We start from the raw sequence: 24,903 nt of genomic DNA, 5'->3' as shown, positions 1-24,903 counted from the left end.
ATGGCTATATAGCAGCTATTTGAATGTAACTTGAAGGTATAAAGAAAAAAGATAGCAAAAAAAACAACAAAAAAACACACAAAACAAGATGGCGGCAGAGGTTATGATCTAAAGATGTTGAACTCTATATTGTGTCCAGAAGTTTGTGGAATGCTGAGACGAAAGATGAGGTGCTGTTCCTTGAGCATGCATTGAACCTCACTGGTACACTAGCAAGCGAAGGACAGAAAGGTCAGAGTGGGAGCAAGGTGGAGTTTTAAAATGACAAGCAACAGGAAGCTCAGGGGCATGCTTGTGGAATAAAAGGAGGTGTTCCGCAAAATGGCCAACCAGCCTATGTTTAGTCTCCCCAGTGTAGAGGAGACCACATTGTGAACAGCCAGTATGGTATACAAAATTGAAAGATGTACAAGTAAATCGCTGTTTCACTTGGATGGTGCATTTGGGGCCTTGGACAATGAGAAGAAGCGAGGAGGTGAAAAGGCAAATGTAGCATCTCCTACACTTGCATGGAAAGGTGCCGTAGGGAAGGGAGGGGGTGGGTGACTGAGGAGTGGACCAGGGTACCGTGGAGGGAAGGGTGCCTTCAGAATGCTGGAAGGTGGAGGGCCCTGTCAACCAAGTTGGGTGGGAATCTTTGGAGATGAAGGAAGGTTTGCATCATCAGAACAGATGCGACAGAGAGTGAGAAACTGGAGAATGGAATGGATCCTTATAGGAAGCAGGTGTGAGGAAATGTTTACAAGATAGCTGTGGGAATCCATGGGTTTGTAGAGAACATTAGTAGTTCTTCAGAAATGGAGACAGAGAAGTTGAGGAAGGGAAGAGTCAGAGATGGGCCAGATGAAGGTGAGGGAAAGGTGGAATTTGGAAACAAAGTCAGTGAAATTTTCTTTTTCATGGCAAAAGCAGGAGGTGGCACTAATAGAGTCATCAGTGCACTGAAAAAAGAGATGGGGTGCGGGTAGGGGCCAAGTAGGAACCACTGTAGGTCAGCAAGCACAAGGGTGATGTGTGAATGGAGCTTGGTGTGAGGATATGGACAGAAGAGTTTTAGATGCATTCAAGTTTATAGAGGGTAGAAGAAATTAAGAACTCCATATCCAAATTCTCCGGTGCTACCAAGTTAGGCGGTACGGTAAATAGTGTAGGTGGGAGCAGAAAGTTGCAAAGGGGGCAATGATAGATTATGTGAGTGAGCAAAACTGTGGCAGATGGAGTTCAATATGGGGAAGTGTGAAGTCATGAACTTTGGACCTAAGACAGATAAAAGAAAATATTTTCTGAATGGTGGGAGGCTAGGAACTGTGGAGGAGCAGAGATTTAGGGGTCAAAGTACAGAAATCACTAAAGGCTACTGGACAGGTACAAAAAGTTAAGTTAAAAGATTACTGGAATGTTGATCTTTATTTAAAGGGGCTGGAATACAAAGGGATGGATATCATGTTACAGTTGCATAAAGCTGTGGTAAGACCCAATTTAGAGTATCCTGTTCAATTCGAGGGGCACCGCACCTCAAGAAGGATACATTGATGTTGGGAGGGAGTGCAGCACAGATTTAACAGAATGATACCTGGGCTAAAAGGGTTTATTACGAGGATATTTATTGAGTATAAAGATTAAAGGGTGATCTAATTGAAGTGTTTAAGATAATTAGAGGAGTTCATAGCGTAGATAGAGGGAAACTATTTCCTTTGAGAGTGGGGATCAAGTGGACATAACTCTAAAAGTAGTACCAGCTGTTCAGGTATCATGTAGTGTTATGGCACAGCCCATGGTAAATGCTGAGTTGTTGAAATCCTAAAGGGAAACTTGAAACAACTGCCACAACTTGTTTTGCAATTAGTATAAATTTTACAATGTGTGCTTTGAATTCGGTAGTAATAAGGCTACCAAGTTTTATAGGTTTTTACAAAACTAGATTAAACATTTATTAATAAGAGAAATGATTTTAAACATATACGTAGATCTACAAATTACTACTGTGATAACTTCTAAATCCCCTACCTAATCTGACTCCCAGTTACACTTTCATTAAGGCAACAGTAAGACACAGATTTTAAAAGACCCAGGCAAGTTGACACACAATACCCTGAACCAGTCAAAGTCAAAGTGAGTTTTCTTAACTTCAGTTCTTTGAAAACAGCAGCTTGAGGCATAGATGCTAAAGGCTTTTCACACCTGTTAGATCTTAAAAATGCCTACCCTTACACACAGCCTTCGCTTCTTTATACATATTTTCCCCTTTGAATGCAAATGCCCGTTGTTTCACTATGTCTTTGGACTTTATCTTTCTGATAATAAAAATCTCTCATAGCATTAAGTTTTACCAGTAATCTTTGGGAAAAATAAACACACTGTTTCTGAACTTCACCTGGCTAGGTGATACATTTCACTCCCTCTTTTGAAAACAATCTAGTCTGGTTTATTTAAAAATGCAAATATCCTTTTACACCTTACATTCTAAACTTCCCCCATGTTTACCATGTTTACATCAAAGCCAGCTGCCTTTAACCCAATCAAGCCTCACATGCACACACAATACAGACACAGATACCAATATTTTACAATAAATTCCAATAACATTATGAGAATTATTATATTTTCCTGACAGGTTGCCCCTCTTCAAACAAAGAGTATAGCAGAAATCTGAAACCCTTTCTTGCTGACAGCCCCTACACCCATCCACCCCCCTTCAAAAAACAGATCTGGAGGTGATGTGGGATGGTGGGCATTGGGATTGAAAATTTTGAAACTGAGAGTGATGAATTTTTGTTAGGAAAGTGTGTCAAATGTTATGGAACCAAGGTGGTTAGATGGAATCAAGATACAAATCGGTCAGAAATGAACTGAATGACAGGACAAACTTGAGCTGGATTGTCGACTTCTCTTCTGCTGTCACCTCAGACCACTTCAGAACTTATACCCATAATTAGCCAGCAAAGACAATATAGTTTTTGACACAACAATAGTTAGTTTTCCTTCAACTATCCGCTTTCGTCACAAGTTTTCATTGCTGACAAAATAGTTGAAATGACTTAACCAGCAATTAAATTACTTTTCATAAGATTGTTAACATGTCGATAAGATTGGTAACGTGTCGATATAATTTAAGATCAGAGGTGTGTTGACAATTTTGATTCTACTGACCTCACAAACTCACCACTGCCCAAGCAGTTTTTTTTTTAATGGGGATTTCGCTGGCATTTATCACCCATCCTCAATTGCCCTTGAGAACTGAGTGGCTTGCTAGGCCATTGCTGTGGGTCTGGAGTCGCTTGTAGGCCAGACCAGGCAAGGACAGCAGATTTCCTTCCCTGAAGGACATTAGTGAACCAGATGTTTTTCTTATGACAAGCACTTCATGATCATCATTACAGATCTTTTATTGAATTCAAATTTCACCATCTGCCGTGGTGGGATTCGGACCTGAGTCCCCAGAGCATTACCCTGGGTCTCTGGATTACATATACAGTGACACTATGCCACTGCCTACCCCAGTACAGTACATATAGATTAGTTCATGCTCTGTTTCTTGGATTTGCCAGCAACATGTAGATGGAAGTAACCGTTTATTGCTTGCTTAGCAGCCACGCTTGGGGAAGTTAGCAAAAAATTTTGCAATCTTGATGACTGGTCGATAATTTCTGTGCCATTCTTTTAAAATGAAACAATCATATCAGTCAAAGTAAAATCGATAGAAAACTAGAAAATTCAAAATGGAGGCGTGATTGTGGTTAGCTGTTCTTTTCTTGCTTATGTTAGAATTGGAGCTGCTAATTTAGTAATTACTTTTGCTAATGTAAATAACCAATGTCTTATGAAACAGTTTCTCCAAGATCAACAATACTTCCTGCCATTTTTTATTCTGTAGTCTTCCACGTTGGTATTTTGGGGTAAGAGACTTTCAGAGGCAAAGATCTTCCTGGATTTCAACCTCTTGGTGGTGAAATGTATCCATGCAGGGGGTGTCTAGGATCATATACCTGTTTTTGCATGTTCTCTTATTTTTTTAACTTGAAGTGATGGTGATGCAATTTCCAGGCTTCAGTATGGCAAGAGTGAGGGAGTCAAAGTCCCTGTGGTGATCTGAGAGGGTTGAATGACTTTTCTATCAATTTGTGTTCATAGTTTTTGAGCGTGATTCAACTAGACCACAGTACTCCACAACTGGGTAACACAAAATGAGACTAGTTGTTCTTTGTGATAACATCAGTAGATTTATAAGGAGTGGCGATGAGGATGAAAGATTGTGCATAAAATATAATTCAATCTTAATGAAGCACAAGTCCTTTGTTTATTATCTAAATGCACAAGTATTGAGGCACAAGCAGGGTTGTTTTCTCCAGCAGCAGACACCATTTCCCTAGTGTTACAAAAATGAGCATGCTGGGAGGGACAAAATTAAAGAGTCTTCAAGACAAAAAAATAAAATCCCACGTACACCATGCTTTGTGTTTTTGAGTAATCACTTTTCCATTGCCTCACTCTCGGCTGTTTCACAGACGGATGGCAACTATGGTTCAGTTGGTAGCACTCTCCAGTCAGAAGATTGTGAGTTCAAGTTCCACTCCAGAGACTTGGCACAAAATCTAGGTTAGAACTGATAGTGCAATGCTGAAGGAGTGCTGAACTAGTTCTGATGAGATGTTAAGCCAAGGCAACATCTGCCTTCTCAGCTGAACATAAAAGATCCTTTGACGGTATTTCACATCCTGCCCATTGTACCCAAAGGTCTGTGGGTCTAGAATCGGCCTGTTCAGCCACATGAAGACCCATAGCAGAAACTTGCAACCTGAGGAGGCATCATCCTTGAATTGATCGATAGCCAATGATTTCAAGAAGAATAAGGAAGTACTCCCTGGTTTCCTGGTCAGTATTTATCCTTCAAATACATAAAAACATAGAAAATAGGAGCAGGAATAGGTCATTCGGCCCTTCAAACCTGTTCTGCCGTTCAATATGATCATGGCTGATCCTCTATCTCAACGCCGTACCCCTGCGCTCTCCCCATATCCCTTGATGCCTTTAGATAGATTTCTGGACTCTATGTCCTTCTTAAATATATTCAGTGATTTGGTCTCCACAGCTTTCTGTGGTAGAAAATTCCATAGGTTCACCACCCTCTGAGTGAAGAAGTTTCTCCACAACTCAGTCCTAAATGGTCTACCCCATACCCTGAGACTGTGACCCCTTGTTCTACAAACCGCAGCCAGAGGAAATATCTTCCCTGCATTCAGTCTGTCCATCACTGTCAGAATTTTATATGTTTCAATGAGATCTTCTCTGATTTTTCTAAACTCCAGTGAATACAGGCCTAGTCGGCCCAATCTCTCCTCATAAGACAATCCTGCCATCCCAGGAATCAGTTTGGTGAACCTTCGCTGTACTCTCTCCATGGCAAGTATATCCTTTCCTAGGTAAGGAGACCAAAACTGTGCACACTGCTCCAGATGTGGTCTCACCAAGGCCCTGTATAATTGCAGTAAGACATCCTTGCTCCTGTACTCGCATCCTCTCACAGTGAGGGCCAATGTTGCATTTGCCTTCTTAACTGCTTGCTGCACCTACATGCTTGCTTTCAGTGATTAGTGTACAAGGACACCCAGGTCCCTTTACACATCAAATTTCCCAATCACCAAATAAGTAATACTCTGCCATTCTGTTTTTCCTGCTGAAGTGGATAACTTCACACTTATCTATGTTATACTGCATCTGCCATGTATTTGACCACTCACTCAACCTGTCGAAATCGCCTTGAAGCCTCTTAACACCATCCTCATCACTCATATTCACATTCACTAACATCACTAAAACGTGTTATCTGATCATTTTCATGCAAAGTTTTTCTTATTCATTTTTTTTTCTTATTCATTCATGGGATGTGGGTGTCGCTGGCTGGGCCAGCATTTATTGTCCACACCTAATTATCCTTGAGAAGGTGGTGGTGAGCTGCCTTCTTGAACCACTGCAGTCCCTGTGGTCTAGGCACACCCACAGTGCTGTTAGGGAAGAAGTTAAAGGATTTTGACCCAGCGACAGTGAAGGAACTGTGATATATTTCTCAATCAGGATTGTGTGGCTTGGAGGGGAACTTACAGGTGGTAGTGCCTTTGACCTTTTAAATGGTAATAGTCGTGGGTTTGTAAGGTGCTGTCTAAGGAGCCTTGGTGAGTTCCTGCAGTACATCTCGTAGATGTTACACACTGCTGCTACTGTGTGTCAGTGGTGGAGGAAGTGAATGTTTGAGGATGAGGTGCCAATCAAATGGGCTGCTTTGTCCCAAATAGTGTTGTGGGAGCTACATTCATCCAGGCAAGTGGAGAGTATTCCATCACACTCCTGACTTGTGCCTTGTAGATGGTGGACATGCTTTAGGGAGTCAGGAGATGAGTTACTCACTGCAGATTCCTAGCCTCCGACTTCTTCTTGTAGCCACAGTATTTATATGGCTAGTCCAGTTCAGTTTCTGGTCAATGGTAACCTCCAGGGTGTTGATAGTGGGAGATTCAGTGATGATAATGCCATTGAATTTCAAAGGGCAATGGTTAGATTCTCTCTCGTTGGAGATGGACATTGCCTGGCACTTGTGTGGCATGAATATTACTTGCCACTTGTCAATCCAAGCCTGGATATTGTCCAGGTCTTGCTGCATTTGGACATGGACTGCTTTCAGTATCTGAACATATGGGGACTGATGCCTGTTGGACAGATCATCAAGCTGTTTGATCAGTGATGAACATCCACTTAGCACCAAGATATCCAAGGCTCAAAAGTGCAAGAAGATCAATGCCTCAGCCCTAAAACAGCCTGATTGAAGAGAGGCATTCGATGTGCAGCTCATGAGAATCTGGAAAACCTTCACAAATCCAAATCAATTTCAGAACAGTGGGATCAGATAAAGTCAGCTGTACTAGATTCCTGTGTCCAGACCATCAGGTACAAGCACTGTCGTCATCAGTACGCATTTGGTGAAAATGATGCAGAAATATGTGACCACCTGGAAGAAAAACAAGCAGCCTTTTGTTGCCTGATGGAACAACCCAAGGTCACAATTCAAGAAGGCAGCATTCCAACAACTCAAGGCTGACACCCGAAGACAAATCCGGAATTAAAGGACATACAGTGGGAAGAGAGATCCTGAGAGATCAAACAGTCTGATCATCTTTGTGACATGTGAAACTTTTTTAAAGCCATCAGGACCATCTATAGACCAAGGTCAAATTAACAAAATCTCCTCCGTCCACAGGATGGTGTTCCTCTTCTCAAGGATGACAATGCTATCTGCCAATGCTGGAAAGAACATTTCCAACAACTCCTCAACCATGAATTCACAGTAGCAGCTGATGCTATCTCCCATATCCTGTGGTAGAATCCATGGTGAAGCACCGTCGATGCAAGAGGAACATCCTCTTCCTCTGGGATTCCATACATTGCAAAGATCTCCTTCAGCAATATAATCACTGCTTCAGAAGAGTGACTCTACAGTTGCTTGACTTCTATCCAGCTGGAGTCGTAGTCTACTACAATCAAGAACATTATACCTCTGTGTTTGAAGGGGTCTATCCCAAGATGTTCCCATAGGAAAGATGACAACATCGATTGTTCTCTTGGAATGACCACTCACTCATCATAGATGACTAGATCACTCATGTGTCCCCTCTTTTCAAAAGTATTATCTATGAATGGGATTGTGTGGCATGTATGCTGGCCATCCTTTGACACAGTATTCTCTGACCTGAGCATATTCTTCATCAGAATTCTGTGTATCTGATTTCAATAATTTGATGAGTTGCTGCTGGTAGAGTTGTGGTTGTTGTCAGGGTAAAGGTTTCTACATCTTCAACAAGGGCTGCATCACCTTGTTCAGGTCTTGCCACTGGGATATGGGACAAAACATCTGTGTATCCTGATGCTTACCCAGAACATACTCTGCCTTTGCAGCAAACCTCATTATCCTTTGTCTAAATTGTTTTACGTGTGGCGGGTAGAGCTGTGGGAAGGGGGTAGGAGGGGAGGAGTGCACAGTTGGCGTTGAGAGCAAGGGGCTGTTTAAACTGCAGGATTTTTAACTATCGAGCACCTACCTTTTCACTCACTCTTTGGAACAGGATTCAGGCTTCAAAGATCAGTCAGCAAGGCCACACCCACAATTTTTAAAAAAAGGGAGGATTCAAAGGAGCTTCGTAGCTGCTAACACTTGGTCAGAGCTCCATGCCAGCCATCATTGTCACCCAGCTTTTAAAAAAATTCATTCAGGGGCATGGGCATCGCTGGCCGAGCCAGCATTTATTGCCCATCCCTAGTTGTCCTTGAGAAGGTGGTGGTGAGCTGCCTTATTGAACTGCTGCAGTCCATGTGGTGTAGGTACACCCACAGTACTGTTAGGAAGGGAGTTCCAGGATTTTGACCCAGCGACAGTGAAGGAATATATTTCCAAATCAGGATGGTGAATGACTTGGAGGGGAACTTCCAGGTGGTGGTGTTCCCATCTCTCTGCTGCCCTTGTCCTCCTAGATGGTAGTGGTCGTGGGTTTGGAAGGTGCTGTCTAAGGAGCCCTGGTGAGTTCCTCAGCGCATCTTGTAGATGGTACACACTGCTGCTACTGTGCGTCGGTGGTGGAGGGAGTGAATGTTTGTGGATGTGATGTCAATCAAGCTGGGCTTCTTTGTCCTGGACGGTGTCAAGCTTCTTGAGTGTTGTGGGAGCTGCACTGATCTAGGCAAGTGAGGAGTATTCCATCACACTCCTGATTTGTGCCTTGTAGATGGTGGACAGGCTTTGGGGAATTAGGAGGTGAGTTACTCATCACAGGATTCCTAGCCTCTGACCTGCTTATGTAGCCGCAATGTTTATATGGCTAGTCCAGTTCAGTTTCTGGTCAGTGGTAACCTCCAGGATGTTGATAGTGCCAAAATTTTGCCTCGTGACCGTGGTGTGACCCACAGTTTCGGAAGCCCTTTTTAAGGAATGTTTGACATTGTCTTTGGAAGATTTTTGGTGATGCCAAAGGTTGAAGCAAAACCTCCCAAATGGGGTAATGAAGGTTGTGAGCATCTTAGACTCTTCATTAAGGGGTAGTTGTCAAAAATCACTATTTGCATTTATCTTTGTGAAGATTGAACTTGTTCCCAATTTAGCTAAGCTCTCGTCCACAGATGACATAGGATGAACTTCATATTCAGCTGTGTAAGATCCACGCTAATTCTGATAGACCCGTTAGGTTTTGGCACTGGGACCATCCCCGAGCACCAACTTGTTGGCTCTGTCTCAGGTGAAATAACCCCCTGCTTCAGCATAGTCAGTTTCTTCTTTACTTTTGGCAAGTGTGGATGAGAAACTTTTTTCGGTGTACACAGGCACACTGGATTCATATCAGGACGTTCTGTGGTAAGACCTCTTCAGCTTTCCAAGTCCTGAGAACAGCTGTGCGAATTCAGCTCTGACGTTTTTTGGCTGATTGTCTCAGCTTTCTAGTTCCTCTAGTCTAAATCATTTGCAAGTCGATACAGGCTGCCTTTCTGCTCAAGTGAGCAGCTGTGGTTCTGAGTCACATACAATGTTTCTATGAATTCTTTCACTTGCTATTGAAGGGTTTCCTTCAGTTCTCCTATGACCTTGAGTTCTATCCCTCCCGGCCTGTACATTTTTTTGCGTGGTGGCTGAAGAGAGCTTCTTTGCAACCCACAATTCAGTATCTAAAAGAACTAAAACTGCTGCAGCTGCATCTAACTTAAAGTGCGTCTTGTTTCCCTCTACTGGGATATCAGCACTCTAGCAGCTTACGCTTGGCTCCTGGATCTTTCCAAGGAAAGGCACCTCAATATCATGGATATCATCTACTTCATAGATGTTTCACCTTTCGAAGGTGTCCCTTTGTGCATATTCTGTACAGGCTTCTAGCTGTGGCATGGAGCTGGAAGTGGCCCATCTTTCCACATAAATGACATTTGACCTCATAGGCAGGGCAGTTTTCATGCCTGTGTTTTTCCCTGCCACACCAATTAGTTAGCTTGGGCTGTTGATGGACACCCTTCCTGTCTTTTTTTACGACAGATTTTCTCTTTTTTATATTTGCCATACTCTAGTGAGTCAGCTGTTTTTGAGATAGGGTTCTCCTTGTCACCTCGAACCACAGATTGATTCTGTTTCTAGACCTCAGTTTGATTGTTCAGTTGAATTGTCTTTGCTAAGATTAGATTATCTCTTGACTGCAAGTGGTCAGACAAGGTATCATCCAGCAATGCCATGACAATTCTGTCCCTGGCCAGTTCATCTTTCAATCTTTCACTCAGTTCTCTGCAAGTCCATACAGGTCATTTATGAATGCATCAACACTTTCTCATTGACATTGGGTGCATTTGTTAAATTTAGCCTGTTCAACAAAGGAATTCTTTCTCAGATTGAAGATTGTATCAAGTCCTTTGATTACTTTTTAAAAATTCATTCACAGGATGTGGGCTTCGCTGGCTAGGCCAGCATTTATTGCCCATCCCTAGTTGCTCTTGAGAAGATGGTGGTGAGCTCCCTTCTTGAACCGCTGCAGTCCATGTGGTGTAGGTACACCCACAGTGCTGTTAGGAAGGGAGTTCCAGGATTTTGACACAGCGACAATGAAGGAACAGTGATATATTTCCAAGTCAGGATGGTGAGTTACTTGGAGGGGAACTTCTAGGTGGTGGTGTTCCCATCTGTCTACTGCCCTTGCCCTTCTAGATGGTAGTGGTCGTGGATTTGGAATGTGCTGTCTAAGGAGCCTTGGTGAATTCCTGCAGTGCATCTTATAGATGGTGCACATTTCTACTATGCGTCGGTGGTGGAGGGAGTGAATGTTTGTGGATGTGGTGTCAGTCAAGCTGGCTGCTTTGTCCTGGATGGGGTGTCAAGCTTCTTGAGTGTTGTGGGAGCTGCGCTCATCCAGGCAAGTGGGTAGTGTTCCATCACACTCCTGACTTGTTTTGGGGAGTCAGGAGGTGAGTTACACATGCCTCTGACCTGCTTTTGTAGTCACAGTATTTATATGGCTAGTCCAGTTCAGTTTCTGGTCAATGGTAACTCCCAGGATGTTGATAATGGGGGATTCAATGATGGTAATGCCATTGAACATCAAGGGGCAATGGTTGGATTCTCTCTTGTTAGAGATGGTCATTGCCTGACACTTGTGTGGTGCGACTGTTACTTGCCACTTGTCAGCCCAAGTCTGGATATTGGCTGGTCTTGCTGCATTTGGACATGGACTTAGTACCTGAGGAGTCTTGAATGGTGCTGAACATGGCGCAATCATCAGCGAACATCACCACTTCTGACCTTATGGTCGAAGGAAGGTCATTGATGAAGTAGCTGAAGATGGTTGGGCCGAGGACACTATCCTGAGGAACTCCTGCAGTGATGTCCTGGAGCTGAGATGACTGACCTCCAACAACCACAACCATCTTCCTTTTTGTTAGGTATGACTCCAACTAGCAGAGAGCTTTCCCCCCTGATTCCCATTAACTCCAGTTTTGCTACAGCTCCTTGATGCCACATTTGGTCAAATGCTGCCTTGATGTCAAGGGCAGTCACTCTTAACTCACTTCATCATACGTGGCTTTCTCCTCGTCGATACCCTGGGTGATGAGGATATCGCCTGCACAGCCACTCATCACTGATAATAGCATACTGGCATGCTAACTGTGTGCCTTTGCAGCAAGGCCCATTGTGGTGTGATATCCAGTAAATCTCCAGGACCATTTTGGCCCTGCATGCTTCTGCTTGGTTGAGGCCTGCAGCCTTCTCAAAGCTTTTGGACAATGGTGGAGCCCTCTCCATTACTATTTTTCATGCACTGCCACCATGCAATATTTTGGGTATTGTTAAAGTAATACAAAATACTTAAGAATGTGCAGAGGTGCATGTAAGAGGAGATTTATTGGAACACATTTGACTGCTCTGGCTTACAACCTCATGGAAGACGTATGAGACCCAATCATGTGATGTTACATCACTTCCTGTGATGATGTACACAGTATATGTATAGCATATTAAATGACAAGAATTAACCCATTAACAATCAATACCCAATACAACACATCACACTACAACTATAAATATACATGATCTAAAGTTTGTGGATGACTGCAAAATCATTGCCCTCTCTGTATCAGATTTAAAAGCCACTCTTGATTTCTTCAACTGTGTATACACGAAACACATCCCATTCTTGAATGTTGCCAAAACAAAACTGATATATTTACCCACACCTGGTCAGCCAAATATTCCACCTCCCATATATGTTGAAGGAGGGACTCTGGAATATGTTGAACGCTCCCCATACTTTGACAGCCACCTCCCTCAAAAGGCAAGGCGATTCAACCCAGAATCAGCTGCACCAGTGTAGCCTTCTACAAACTATGGCAGCAAGTGTTTGGCAACAAAGACTTCTGCAAGTCAGCAAAAGCCTTAATATTGTTGGGTCCCTGGGACATGAAAAGAAAGCCAGAACTTTATTCTTCTCACTTTTTAAAAAAAAATAGATTTCCTGCAAACCAAAAAGATGGCTTCTACAAGTCACATGACCACAGGGTTGGCCCTTTTTTTCTGGGAGCTACCTCCAGGAGTTATAAGAACAAATTAATTATTTTCTTAGCCTGTGGTATCTCTCACATTGTACAGAACCCTTATAATCATGAAAACCAGGAGACTGGCACATTGAAACTCGTTGAGCTTACAGAGGTGCTAACAGACTCACATCACACCTGGGATTGTTCAGGCCCATTTCAAAGGGGAACCAAAGTGATGTCATTTGCATCTGCTAAGCTCACCTTGCTAATGGAGTCAGTGGGTCTGCCTAGACAATGGCTCCTTGACACGAGATCCTCCAATGTGGATGGGAACTCCTAAATGCCTAATGACTGGGACATTATCAGTCCTGAAATATAAGCCAGTTCCAGACACTGCAAACATCTCTTTTGGAATTTATTGTGGAGAAAGAAGGTCACATGACTCGAGTGACCATTTTGAAATCTCTACATGCCTTTGAAAATTGCTGCTGCTTGAACATCAACTGGACAGAACTCCTGCAGCCTGGCTGAGGAAGCAATCGGTTACCACCTCTCGACTCCACGAAGCCTGCTTAATATTAAAAGCCTCTGATCACTGCCTGCCAAGCAGTCTAAGCACAGAAAGCCCATCATGCTGCAGCATAGTTTGTTCCAAAGATTTTTGTATTGTTATCTCCAACCAGAAACTCATCAGAACTGAACCCCGCCACGAAGGAAACACCCTCTAGACTTTGACTTCTTGGTCTCTAGAAATCAGGTGAACTAATCTTCATTTTTCTATCCCCACAGCCCCCCCCACCACCCACTCCAATACTGCGTGTCCGTGTGTGCGTGACTGTGTGTGAGAGAGAGACACTCCTCCCCCAGTTTTTTGAATGGGAAATAAGCTAACCTTCTGAGTTAATCATAACGTGAGTTTACTGTAGATTATTAGTAAATTGGTCACGCAAACCGAGGGATTGGGAAACCATGCCACCACATAAGTTAAAAATAATTCAAAGCACCTGCTTACCGACGTGTGATGAGAAGAAATCATTGCAGTTTGCCTATCTTTCTCCTGTCCTTAGCAGTGACCAGAGCAGTTGTCATCACCAAGCTCCTATACGGCAGCAAAACCTGGACTGTGCACAGCAATACATAAGAGTGCTAGAGAAATTCCATCACAATGCCTACATCATATCTTCCAAATTCAGCGGGCAGATCATTGAACAAACGTTACTGTCCTTCTTGAAGCCAGCACTCGGGCAAAACTCCTGGAAAATCAATTTTGATGGACTGGACACTGCCCGAACGGCTGAAAACCATCTCCCCCACTATGTCTGGTTCTCTAAACTCTCAAATGGTCCGGAGAGGACAAAGAAAATGCTTCAAAAGACACTCTGAAGCTTCCTTGAAGCACAGGAGCATTGACATTAATTACCGAGAGGAGCTTGCTGCCAATTGTTCAAAATGGCCATAACTTGTCCATCAAGCAGGAGCATACTTTGAGTTTCAATGCCAAAATGCTGAGACAGTGAAAGAAAGAACAGGAAGCAAATCCTGCACTCCAGATCCCATTACCACATGGGATGTCCAGCCCCACGTGCCCAAAGATCTGTGGGTCAAGAATCGGCCTGTTCAGTCACATGAAGACCCATGGCAGAAACTCATGGTCCTGAGTAGACATCATCCTCAAATCAGGGGCGGCCAAAAAAAATTTATCTTTATGATGAAGTGTGATATACTGGTTTTCTGTTTTGCCAGTATTGATTGGAAAGAGCTGAAGGGTATGAATGTGGTAAGATGAATCATTTTGTTTTTTAAAAAAATAATTAATTTACAGGTTATGCGCCAGGTGTAGCGATGATGCAGTCAGCACGAAATGAAATAGATGTCCAAGTCTTTGATGCATCTTTATCTATGCTATTTTAATATTAGGCAGACAATGGCAGCATTGCAATTTCAGCACTGTTGTAAGGAAACTCTGGCACAGGCATCACCACTGCCCTTTATGTTTTTAAACACTAAGTTATACAATAAAGTGGTTTTATTGAGAAGAATATTAAAACATATCAACGATTTGTTGGTGAAAATTCTGAAAGTAAGTTACTTGGGAATAATTGAGAGAGATTTCCCTAATTCACTGTAATTTTATATTGTTTGTGCCATTTGCTTATGTCTTCTTCAGGCTTTTTTTTTCAATTTGCTTACAGTAGCATCAGTGACCTGTCAATAAAGCAATTGAACACTTAACTGTTTACCTACAAATGTTACTGTAGAATGATTGGGAACTTGGGGGGAACACAAGGGCAAGAAAGCAGAGGACAATAAAAGGAGAATGGAAAGGAAGGTGAATAAAAATAAGTGCAGAAATTTGACAATTAATCCTTAATATTCCTATCTTTGATACTTTTGGCAAAAAAGTAGAGTAGAATGTGCTGAAAATGTGCTAACATTTGTGAAGGTAAATTCAGTCCCTGGAAGTATTTAATTATGGTGCTTTAAGAGGCAACTGTTTTGTGAGATCCATAGAGAGGATTGTTAACAATTTAAATGTACAATTAGGCTGTACTGTGTGTTTTTTTTTCATCTGAAGTGAACTGAGACAAACCTGGCTCCAATTGCAATGGAAACTGCATTTTGCGAACTCTTTCATGAATACTGGTCTTGCTTTATTTGCGCTGAGGAATGTAGCCCAAGGGTAACTCTGCTGCCTGATGTTTTATTGAACATGAGGTGGATAATCTTTCTTGATTGTTTTCCTTTCATGGTGGGATGAGATTATTGGCAGCAGTATTATATTTAGTCACAATAACCAGCAAGTGTACAATCTACTTTCACCCTCAGCCCATCCAGATTATGTTGCACTTTGGCAAATTTTTGTGCTACGTGAAAGCAACATACTGAACTGTGGCACAAAAGAAGCTTTGAATTTGTAGTTCTGATAGCCAAAAATGTGAACGAAGACTGAAGTGAGTACGTATACTGACAGGCTTGCATTCATCTAGCACCTTATAACATCTCTCAGAAACAACTAAAAATACTTTTTTAAAAATTAATTTAATGGTATGTGGGCATCACTGGCTAGGCCAGCATTTATTGCCCATCCCTAATTGCCCTTGAGAAGGTGGTGGTGAGCTGCCTTCTTGAGCTGCTGCAGTCCCTGTGATGTAGGTACACCCACAGTGCTGTTAGGAAGGGAGTCCCAGGATTTTGACGTAGTGACAGTGAAGGAACGGCGATATATTTCCAAGTCAGGATGGTGTGTGGATTGGAGGGGAACTTGCAGGTGGTGATGTTCCCATCCATCTTCTGCCCTTGTCCGTCTAGATGGCAGCAGTAGGGGGTTTGGAAGGTGCTTAATGAGCCTTGGTGAGTTTCTGCAGTGCATCTTGTAGATGATACACACTGTTGCTACTGTGCGTCAGTTGTGGAGGGAGCGAATGTTTGTGGAAGGGGTGCCAATCAAGCAGGCTGCTTTGCCCTGGATGGTGTCGAGCTTCTTGAGTGTTGTTGGAGCTGCACTCATCCAGGCAAGTGGAGTGTATTCCCTCACACTCCTGACTTGTGCTTTGTAGATGGTGGACAGGCTTTAGGAAGTCAGGAAGTGAGTTACTCACCACAGGATTCCTAGCCTCTGACCTGCTCTTGTAGCCACAATATTTATATGGCTAGTCCAGTTCAGTTTCCTGTCATTGGTAACTTACAGAATGTTGATAGTGGGAGATACAGCGATGGCAATGCCATTGAATATCAAGGGGCGATGTTTAGATTCTCTCTTGTTAGAGATGGTCATTGCCTGGCACCTGTCTGGCGTAAATGTTATTTACCACTTGTCAGCCCATGCCTGAATATTGTCAGGTCTGACTGCATTTGAATATGGACTGCTTCAGTATCTGAGGAGTCGCGAATGGTGCTGAACATTGTGCAATCATCAGTGAACATCCCCACTTCTGGCTTTATGATGGAAGGAAGGTCATTGATGAAACAGCTGAAGATGGTTGGGCTGAGGACACTATCCTGAGGAACTCCGGCAGTGATGTCCTGGAGCTGAGATGATTGATCTCCAACCACCACAGCCATCTTCCTTTGTGCTAGATATGACCCCAACCAGTGGAGTGTTTTCCACCTGATTCCCATTAACTCCAGTTTTGCTAGGGTTCCTTGATGCCACACTGGGTCAAATACTGCCTTGATATCAAGGGCAGTCACACTCACCTCACCTCTGAAGTTCAGCTCTTTTGTCCATGTTTGAACCAAGACTGTAATGAGGTCAGGAGCTGAGTGACCCTGGCGGAAGCCAAACTGAGCATCAGTGAGCAGCTAATTGCTAAGCAAGTGCCATTTGATAGCACTGTTAATGACCCCTTCCATTGCTTTGTTGATGATCAAGAGTAGGCTAATGGGGCAGTAATTGGCCAGGTTGGATTTGTCCTGTTTTTTGTGTACAGGACATACCTGGGCAATTTTCCACATAGCTGGATAGATGCCAGTGTTGTAGATGTACTGGAACATCTTTGCTAGGGGCACAGCAAGTTCTGGAGCACACGTCTTCAGTACTATTGCCGGAACATTGTCAGGGTCCACAGCCTTTGCAGTGTCCAGTGCCTGTCAGCCGTTTCTTGATATCACGTGGAGTGAATTGACTTGGCTGAAGACTGGCATTTGTGATGTTGGGGACCTCCAGAGGAGGCCGAGATGGATCATCCACTTGGCACCTCTGGCTGAAAAATGTTGTGAATGCTTCAGTCTTTTGCACTTCTGTGCTGGGCCCCTCCATCATTGAGGATGGGGATATTTCTGGAGCCTCCTCCTCCAGTGAGTTGTTTAATTCTCCACCTCCATTCATGACAGGATGTGGCAGGACTGCAGAGCGAAGAACTGATCCATTGGTTGTGGAATCACTTGACTCTGTCTATCGCTTAGATAAAAAAGCAAAATACTGTGGATGTTGGAAATCTGAAATAGAAACAGAAAATGCTGGAAAAACTCAGCAGGTCTGACAACATCTGGAGAGAGAAACAGAGTTAACGTTTTGAGTCTGTATGACTCTGAAGAAGTTCCTTCAAGTGGTGCTCAACATGGAAGAGCACTGATTCATCAGCTGAGGTGAGGGCGGCACATGGTAATTAGCAGGAGGTTTCCTTGCCCATGTTTGACCTGATGCCTGAGACTTCATGGGGTCCGGAGTTGATGTTGAGGACTCCCAGAGCAACTTCCCCCCCATCAACTGTATACCACTGTGTCGCCACCTCTGCTGGGTCTTTCCTGCCTGTTTGACAGGACATACCCAGGGATGGTGATGGTGGTGTCTGGGACATTTTCTGTAAGTTATGATTCTGAGAGTATGATGATGTCGGAAAAGGCAAAATACTGCAGATGCTGGAAATCTGAAACAAAAACAAAAATTTATGCTGGAAAAACTCAGCAGGTCTGACAGCATCTGTGGAGAGAAAGACAGAGGTTAACGTTTCGAGTCCATATGACTCTTCAGAGCTAAAGAGCAGTAGAAATGTGGTGAAATATATACTGTTTAAGGGGAGTGGGACAGGTAAAGCTGGATAGAAGGCCAACGATAGGTGGAGGCAAAGGAGAGATCAGAAAGATGTCATAAACAAAAGATCAAAGGGTTGTTAATAGCAGTGGTACTGGTGGTGGTTCTGATGAAAAATCTATTGACCATTACACTTTAAAGACTGTTGAGCTGCCATTAGAGTAAATTCATCAACTTTGATACTGCCTGTTTCACTGATAACTGGTACTTCTATTCCAAGTAATTTGCCTGAGCTGTATTCAAGCTAAACTGGTGTTCACTCAAGTTATATTTTCCTTCAGAGGTCAGCCTTCCTTCTGAGTTGTTCTGCCACTGTTAGTTTCTGCCAGATTGAGACAACATGCAAAACCTGGGCCAGTCAGGAGCCTTGCAGTCTGGACCATAAAACTATTGTCAACTACTGTCAAGGGGCTAAGACCTAACATGTATATTATAAAAATATATCGTGTATCCTTATGGCTAATTTCCAAAATGTGAAAAACTGGGCAATGACCTTTTGAAATGGCTGAAGCTATGTCTGGCTGTGCCCCTGAACAAAAGGGGCTATTTGGCAGTATCGAAGAGGTTTTTGCACCTCATTGTGGAGTATTTTAAAGCAACACTCAACACAGGCTCTTTCGTTCAAACATCAAGCAGCCTTTATTTTTTACACCGGTGGGGAGACCATCTCTACTGGTAAACCAGGAGACTTCTCCAACAATACAGAGTTTCGAGCAGTTTATATACTATTCTAATTGTGTTACGATCACAACAGACCTGATACCATTAAGAAGGTTTGGAATTCAGGACATCACAACAATGAACACAGGATAACCACCATCATGTAATCTAATTAAGAAATGGAGGAGGCCATTGTCACAACCAAATGCCCAAGACAACGTCCCTGTCATGGAAGGAGAGAAATCTTTTATATAAAGGTCAACTTTGGAGCCAGGGATAGGGCATCTTGGTTGGATCCATTGTTTTCAGTAGTGGAAATCACATCAGTACTGAGCAGGTCTGTCCAGAACAGAGTTGCTGGATCAAAGTGGGTGCTAAGCACCAATCACTCAGCAAGATGTCACTCACACATCTGCAATAAAATTGCTTTGTTGCTTTGCACCTAATAAACTTAATGTTCGAGAATCATTTTAACCCCATAATTGTTGTACAGCTCCAAACCCCCACTTCACATCTCATTATCTCTGAAGACCCCATGTGAGCTGCAGAGATTAAATTCAAAGGGAACTATACAGAGACCATCTACATTTTATAAGCCAGGCCTGGCCAACCAGTGCCAATTCCTCTGCTAGGACAAAGGACCTAGACAAAGGGATACACCCACTTTGTCAAAGCCAAAATGGAAAAGTGGGAGTCATGTGACATGACCCCACCAGCTGGTGGAACCAGTAATATTGCCTTGTGGAGCTAAAAAGCTCAGTCTGCCATCTTTCCATCTACCAAGTAGCAGCACAGAAAAGAGGCCCTGTTCAGGTTGGAATGCCTGGCCCCATCTACACTGTTTCCACTGGAACTTCTGTTCCATTGCCTACAAGACTGATTCAACTCTGTGTGCCTATCTCATCGTAGAAGTCAACTCTACTGGAAAAGTGAATCATCCAGAATTAGTTCAGCCTGCTGATCTCTGTGAAGGAATACACCATTGGAATTTGACTCTGGATTCTGGACTCACGTGAAACAATTCTTCTCTCTGTAGTCTTTGCCCTGTAATCTTTCTTTATCTATCCCTCTTTTACTATATGAATGCACAGGGGAGCTATGTACTAATCCCCTCCCCCGCCTCTGTGTGTTTGAGTGTGTGCAAATAAACAAATCCCTTTTGAGTTCATCCTATCTCAAGTTTGCTTTGGGGTTGTTAATAGAAATTGGATCACACCAAAACCAATGGGTTGGGAAATACACCACCACTTATAAAGGGGGAAGCAAATCAGAACCCCTTTCTGTTTATGGATGGGTGTGAGAGAAGAAACCAAGTATGTTTAAGTTAAATCCCCTCCTATCTGTAACACTATGCTTGATGAAAACTCCTGGATTAAAAATAGATAAAATCTTATTAAATGCCAGCTCTGATTGGAATGATTTAAAAGGTACAGAATAGTTCAATTTCAGATGTCAGTTCTTAAGTTTTATTTAGCGACTCTTTCACCCCGTTAAGTTGAGTGGATGCAAGTGCCAGTAATTGAAACACTTTCCAATGTTGGGCTCCATGTCCAGCACTCTCAGGTCAGGTATAACATGAGCCAAATGGGGAGTAAAAGTCTGGAGGCAGACTTACAAAATTGCCAAAATGGAACTCTGCATGTCATAACTGCATATGAAGAATTTGAGTGTGGGAGTTAGCAGACCAGACATGATGTTCTGTACATTAATCCTAATTTCTCCTCTTTTTTTTACTCACGCTGACTTTTTCACTAACATTATTAGCAGGAAGAATCTTCATTAACATCCTTGTTAATTGTTTCATTTGTAAATTTCCCCTACTTCCAGTTTTCTCCTATGTTGACTCCTTAGCGAGTTATGGTTTCATGGGCATTTAGTACCCCCTCATCAAGTTCCCCCTCCTCGTGTGTAAGCCTAAGCAGCTATTCAGTTGCAAGGTGACATCACAGTTGGGTCTGATCCTAATCCTGTGCTCACCCAACATTCATGCACTGGGGTCAACAATAGGTAGTAATCACAAATAGGAACGCTGGCTAAACTTCCCTCCCTAATCCGGGGACAGCAAAGCCAATTTTTAACTTCTTTAATGCTGTCTTAACTGAGATCAGCTGACTCAGCACTTTACTTTGAACTGGGGTCGTTGCTGATCTCTATGGCTTTGTTATTCGCTAGTTGATTTTGTTTGTTGGTCCATAGCGTAGGCCTTTGAATTTCGGGTTCTCCTGGTCGTAGTTCATTACTATGCCAGATGGCGTACTGAACTGCGAAGCCATCGGGAAGCTCTATTAATCCGTATTAACTGAAGCTACCAAGAGCATAGTTGAAACCAGTTAACAGCTGTTCATTTCCAGTTATAGGATTGGCATGTGTGATATCTTCGGTACCTTATTTGTACATGTTAACTTATGTAACTTATGCAATGCATGTAATATTTTCACAAAAATTCTACAAGATGGTCAGTTCATTGTCTTTAAAGGAAGTATTTGTAGGGCTATGCCTCTTCACAATAGTATGGAGGGATTTGGCTGCATTATGTGGTGGGTCTAGAGGGAAAAGCAGCAAATCACAATGTTATTTTAGTCCTGAAGCATTTTAATGATGAATAGAGTGTGACAACAGGCTGTTGAACTCTTGAACGATAGTTTGTTAGCCAGATTCCCTCAGTTATTTGTCATGTGTCAAAGGAAGATGAGGAAGCACACAGCTGTCGTAATTTTGTCAGTAGCTGTGTGGTGCCTGTGAACTAGGTAACATACGGATCACCAGATCGGCGCTGTTCAGTTATCAGTTAGAAAATCTGAGAGGTTTGCAGAAGTCAGTGAAAAGTTCAATGAAAGAAAACCAACTCCTCTCGTGATGATGGACCGAGAGATTTTAAAGATTCTGTCAAATGTAATCTATTGACATTGGTGAACGTGAGTTTCCTAGATAGTTGGGGTTTGCAGAGTACAATTTTCAAACCAAGCCAGCTGCAATGGAAGATGAATATTGCTGGCTGCAATCTGGAATTCCTACACTCTGTGAATGAATTAAATTTTTAAAAATATATTTTGTAAACCCCTGGTTTTGGTCTTCCTTAAAGGTTGGAAGCATCATCTCTACGTATACCTTATTGAACCCTTTCATAATTTCAGTGCTATATGCTTCTTAACTTATTTAAAACTGCCAACTGAGCCTTACAAGCAGATTTTATTGTGACTCCACAACTACATCAGCTGAGCCAGGACGTCACTGGTGCCCAGAAATACGCCTCATGCTTATGCACACATGGAAACAATGATTCCAAAGCATCCGTAAACTCAGAATTACACATGACAACAACACACATTCTGTTTGCCCATTTAGAAATGCTGTTTGTGCACTGCAGTTGGTTTTGTGGAAGGAACAGAATGTAGCTGACACTGTCATAAATTTAAGAAGTTAAAAAGAACTTTAATATACAGCTGGCGCCATAGCACAAGATGCAAACTAAATGGGAACCAAGGATATGTTTTGATATAAGATTTTGTTTCTTTCAGGAAATGGTGTGTGTGTATTCAAATGTTCCATGAACCGTGAGACAGAAAGCTGTCGTGTGGGGAAACAAGCCTTTCTCATTACAGTGGGATACAGCAGTGTGCTACTTCAGTTTAAATCACTTAATGGTGAGTATTGATTATGGGCATGTTCCCTCCGTTCTGACAGTACTCTAGATGGTATCATAGCTATGGAACAGCATTTTAGTTCCAGGGTCTTGATCCTGATGCCAGGCTGAACTCTGGGTCGAGAACCCAGAAGTGTCTGCGGCAGGACCCTGGAGGAAATTTTTGAGAAGGCCGCCAATTAAGACCTTAACCCCAGAAGCCACCTCCCTGAAAATAGGCCGGAGACTTTGAACAGGCCGGCAGACTGGCACATTTGCCTCCAAACCCACCTCTGTCTTGGGATGAAAATTCAGCCCATAATATCTAGATGTGATGTAATAGTTTGAACCTGTATGCCCTCTAGTGAGTTATTTTGCAGCCATGTTGAATTGTTTGGTGCTCACAATCCTCCCATTTTAGGCTGAATCTAAAATTTTCCTGTCTGTGTGTTTTGAGTGCCACGTTAAACTGTATGTTTACCCATTCAAGGCATTATGATGCCAGAACAATTGACCTTTGAAAATTTGGTTAAGTGATACAGCACTTCTGGTCCTGGTACTGTTCCATTCAGACCTGTGTAAGAATTGTTCTTGGATGACACACTCCTCAATATCAGGCCATCCTACTAAATGGCTTAATCCTGACCAAGGGACTTGGGACCTTGCAGGCTCTACAGGCAGAAAAGAAAAATGGCAGCACTATAAGAGCCACCCGCAGTCCTTCCCTGATGGCTGCTTCCCAGCATTTTAACCTGCAGTTTATTTTGTGTTCCCAAAGTAATGACCTACTGCAGGCTGGAAGTACTAAAACAATCAAATGCCTGGCCCTGTATTATCGTGTAAGGTGTGACCAGTACTCAAGAAGTCCTCATATCAGTACTGTTGAAAGGTCATGAGGACTCGAAACGTCAACTGTGCTCTCCTCCGCCGATGCTGCCAGACCTGCTGAGTTTTTCCAGGTATTTCTGTTTCTGTTTTTGTTTTGGATTTCCAGCATCCGCAGTTTTTTGCTTTCAAGAAGTCATTATCTGCTGAAAAGGAACTCTTAGTTTAGGTGTTTTTATTGGTGCAAAGGCATTATTTGCTTTAGGATCATTGGATGAATATAGGCTTCTGTAAATGGAATGTTTACAACCACTTCAATATGTAAACATATGTTTTGTTTTTTAATTTTTAATACTTGATTTGGACCTTGTCCCTAACTGATGACCTTTGTAAGCCGAAGCTCTCAAAAACTGTTCACTAATATTAAATGTGCCAAACATCTGAGTCATGCCTAAACTAATGTCAGGTCCCAATAGATGCAAAGACTTCACAACAAGAGGCAGTGTAGGAGATACTAGCTAATGCATCAATCAGATAACTCTGCAACGATGACCCCTGGTTTCTTTTCTCTACTGCAAACCGTTGTTTTAAACCGCTCTTACCTTCAACAAATGTCAGGGGCTCAAGCATTTCTTTGGTACTAGAGTGAGACCATCCAAACAGCTCCCGCTGCCTCCTTTCTTCCTTTCCCTAGCCCACTAGGCCAAGCTTCTTCTAAGATTAATTCCTGCCATAGCCCTGAACTTGCATCTTTCTCCTGTTTCTCTCCTATCTCCCCTCATCCATTCTCTGAGCGCATCTTGTCGATGTGACCCAACTCCTGCTTCTGCTCCCTCGACCCTATTCCCGCTAAACTGCTGACAACCTAACTTCTCTTCCTGACTCCCATGTTAGCTGATATTGCCACTAAGTCTCTCCCCTCAGGTACTATCCCACTTTCCTTCAAATCTGTCGTCATCACCCCTCTCCTCAAAAACCAACCCTTGACCCCTTCGTCCTTGCAAACAGCTGCCCTGTTTCCAAGCCACCTTTCCTCTCCAAAGTCTTTCAACATGTTGTCACCTCTCAAATCCATGACCCTCTTTCCTGAACTCCATGTTTGAATTCCTTCAACAGTACCGAAACAGCTCTTTTCAAAGTCACCAACAACATTTTAGGTGACTGTGACAAAGGTAAACTATCCCTCTTCTTCCTTCTCAACCTGTCTGCAGTCTTTGACATGGTTGACCACACCATTCTCCTGCAACACCTCTCCACTGTCATCCAGCTGGTTGGGATTGCACATGCTTGTTTCTATTCTTATCTATCTACTCATAGCCAGAGAACACCATCAACAGTTTCTCTTCCCACTCCTGTATCATTATCTCTAGTGTTCCCCAAGGATCTAACCTTGGCGCTCTCCTATTTCTAACCTACATGTTGCCCTCGATGACATCATCCGAAAGCTTCATTTTTCACATGTACGCTGACAACGCACATGACCTCTTCACTGTCTTCAAATTGCCAAGACTGCTTGTCCAATATCTAGTACTGGAAAAGCAGAAACTTCCTCCTGCTAAACATTGAGGAGTCCAAAGCCAATGTCCTCAGTCCCTGACATAAACTCCATCCCTGTTTAAACTGCAGAGGAAAAGTTTGTTCTTGAATGCGGCCTAGTTTTCTGGGTCTCCCACAATCTCTCAGACTACAATTTACCTCCTGGCCCTCAACTGCATCTTGTGTT

At 42.9% G+C, this 24,903-nt stretch overlaps 1 protein-coding gene across 2 annotated transcripts in view; it reads left to right on the top strand.

Annotated features, from left to right (window-relative positions):
* The window catches only part of carm1l (coactivator-associated arginine methyltransferase 1, like), a 127,024-nt gene that overhangs the window by 4,177 nt on the left and 97,944 nt on the right, over positions 1 to 24,903 (top strand). For both annotated transcript variants that reach the window (XM_078569346.1, XM_078569353.1), the window contains exon 2: positions 22,252 to 22,377. In XM_078569346.1, coding sequence (XP_078425472.1) covers positions 22,252 to 22,377 — 126 coding nt within the window. The remainder of the gene's footprint in view (positions 1 to 22,251; positions 22,378 to 24,903) is intronic.

The sequence above is a fragment of the Cetorhinus maximus genome, chromosome 2 (genome assembly GCF_964194155.1).
Source record: "Cetorhinus maximus chromosome 2, sCetMax3.hap1.1, whole genome shotgun sequence".
Classification (NCBI taxonomy): Eukaryota; Metazoa; Chordata; class Chondrichthyes; order Lamniformes; family Cetorhinidae; genus Cetorhinus; species Cetorhinus maximus.
The sequence above is the reverse complement of the archived record's forward strand: the minus strand, read 5'-3'. Positions and strand labels throughout refer to the sequence as shown.